General features: G+C 52.2%; 1 protein-coding gene across 1 annotated transcript; it reads left to right on the forward strand.

Annotated features, from left to right (window-relative positions):
* The first annotated feature begins 332 nt into the window (after positions 1-332).
* Positions 333-1,311, forward strand: LOC123398739. The gene has a single exon (XM_045093193.1). It carries the CDS (start codon positions 493-495, stop codon positions 1,021-1,023), a length of 531 nt encoding a protein of 176 aa, XP_044949128.1. The 5' UTR covers positions 333-492; the 3' UTR covers positions 1,024-1,311.
* The last annotated feature ends 498 nt before the right edge of the window (positions 1,312-1,809 follow it).

The following is a 1,809-nucleotide window of genomic DNA, read 5'->3' on the forward strand; positions in this document are numbered from 1 at the left end:
GTCTCTGAAACCGAAATAAATGGGTCATTTTCTATCAGTGACGTGCTTCCTCCAACTAAAGCCATGTCAAAGTATTTTCAAAGGGAGGTAATATTTCGATTGTACCTCACCCTGTTTGTGTAATTGTGTTGTGCTAGTTAGTACGGAGCTCAGCGTGAGCTAAATATCTTCTTCACCTATCGAGTAGCCAATTGAGTGTGCCTGCAAAGAAAAGGCCGCCGGAGTCCACGGCTCCACGCCATTCGCTGGCCGCAACAAACCTCCAGCCAGCCTGTGCTGCCCCCACTGCCGGCTACACGACAACGCTCCCTCTGCCTCCCCGCTGCGTCCGCCGCTATATATACCTCTTCTTCTCCGTTGGCTTCTCCGGCAGCAAGCACACCACACATTTCATATTACAACGAAAAAACAGACAGAAGCTAGCACTAGCAGCAGCACACACGCTACGATCAGGAGACATACAAAGGCGTACCGTACGTAAACCGCGGGGAAATGGGCCTGTGTGTGTCATACGACGCGGCGGCCGACGGCCCGGCGACCGCGAGGGTGGTGCTGCCCAGCGGCGAGCTCCGGGAGTACTCTCCGCCCGCAACAGCCGCGCTGGTGGTGGAGGAGGTGGGGCGGCAGGGGTGGTTCCTGTGCGACGCCGACAAGATGGGGTTCGAGGGCTCCGTCGCGGCGGTGGCCAGCGACGAGGAGCTCCAGCCGGGGCAGATCTACTTCGTGCTCCCCGCAGAGATGCTGCGCCGCCGCCTCACCGGCGAGGAGGTGGCCTCGCTCGCTGTCAAGGCCAGCGCCGCCCTCGTTAAGGCCGCCACCGCCTCGTCTGCCGGCGGCCGGCGCCGGCGAGGCTCTGTCGCGCCGCTCGTGTTCGCGCCTTCAGAGGAGGACTACTCGGACGAGACCTTGGCGGCGTTTGCGGTGAAACCGACGGTGCCACAGAAGCGAAGGGTGGCTTACCGAGGCGGGAGGTCGCCGCCGAGGTTCTCCCCTGACTTAACCGCCATCCTGGAGAGCGAGTAGACGCGCGGAGCGCACGAGAGTGGCAGAGAGAGAGAAAAAAAAAACATCTTTGCACATAGCCCTGCCTTGCCCGGCCGCTGATAATAGATCGGACGGCGGAGACAGACGCGGTAAATGTTATGTGGAGTTATTCGTCGAGTTGGATCATAGGGATAGACGGATAGTCATGTTTTGGACGTTGTTAATATAGACATCAGAAACAAGTAGGGAATGCACATACAGATATGTCACTGTAAATACTGTATAAATGATGTGGAGTACGTTTGCACAGTTACTGGCCTAAGTCCACTGCTCGTGCCTTCATTAATATGTACGTATGCACAGTAATCCTGCGCATTCGAAGCCAATAATCTGTGTCGAACCACTAAAATTTAGGCCCTAAGAGAAACTTTCAAATATCTCAAAGTATGGCCTAACTCTTGGGGAAAAATCTATAAGGGATTTTTGGGTTTGTAGGAATTCTACATGATAAGGTTTTCAAAAGAAAATTTTCTTTGGAGCGTTCCGGTTTGTAGGAGTGCATTTCTATTCCTATGTACGATAAAATCCAATCATTCATATTTTAAGTGAAAAATGTTAACCTAGACTCAATGTAAAAGTTCATATCCTATGTAATAAATGCCATCTATTTTTAGAAAAATCAAGATACATTTCCTCTTACTTCCTATAATTTTTCGGTTCCTATGATATTACTATGTAAACGTTTGGAACCGACGCGCCGGACGAACGCTTCGGCCGGCCGAGCGTGCGTCATAGGATTAAGGCTAAGCCTATTATGTGGTTGGC

The sequence above is a fragment of the Hordeum vulgare genome, chromosome 5H (genome assembly GCF_904849725.1).
Source record: "Hordeum vulgare subsp. vulgare chromosome 5H, MorexV3_pseudomolecules_assembly, whole genome shotgun sequence".
Classification (NCBI taxonomy): Eukaryota; Viridiplantae; Streptophyta; class Magnoliopsida; order Poales; family Poaceae; genus Hordeum; species Hordeum vulgare.

Excerpts from the sequence above, each read along its gene's own strand:
- LOC123398739 (XM_045093193.1), top strand. The coding sequence starts at position 493 with ATGGGCCTGTGTGTGTCATACGACGCGGCGGCCGACGGCCCGGCGACC.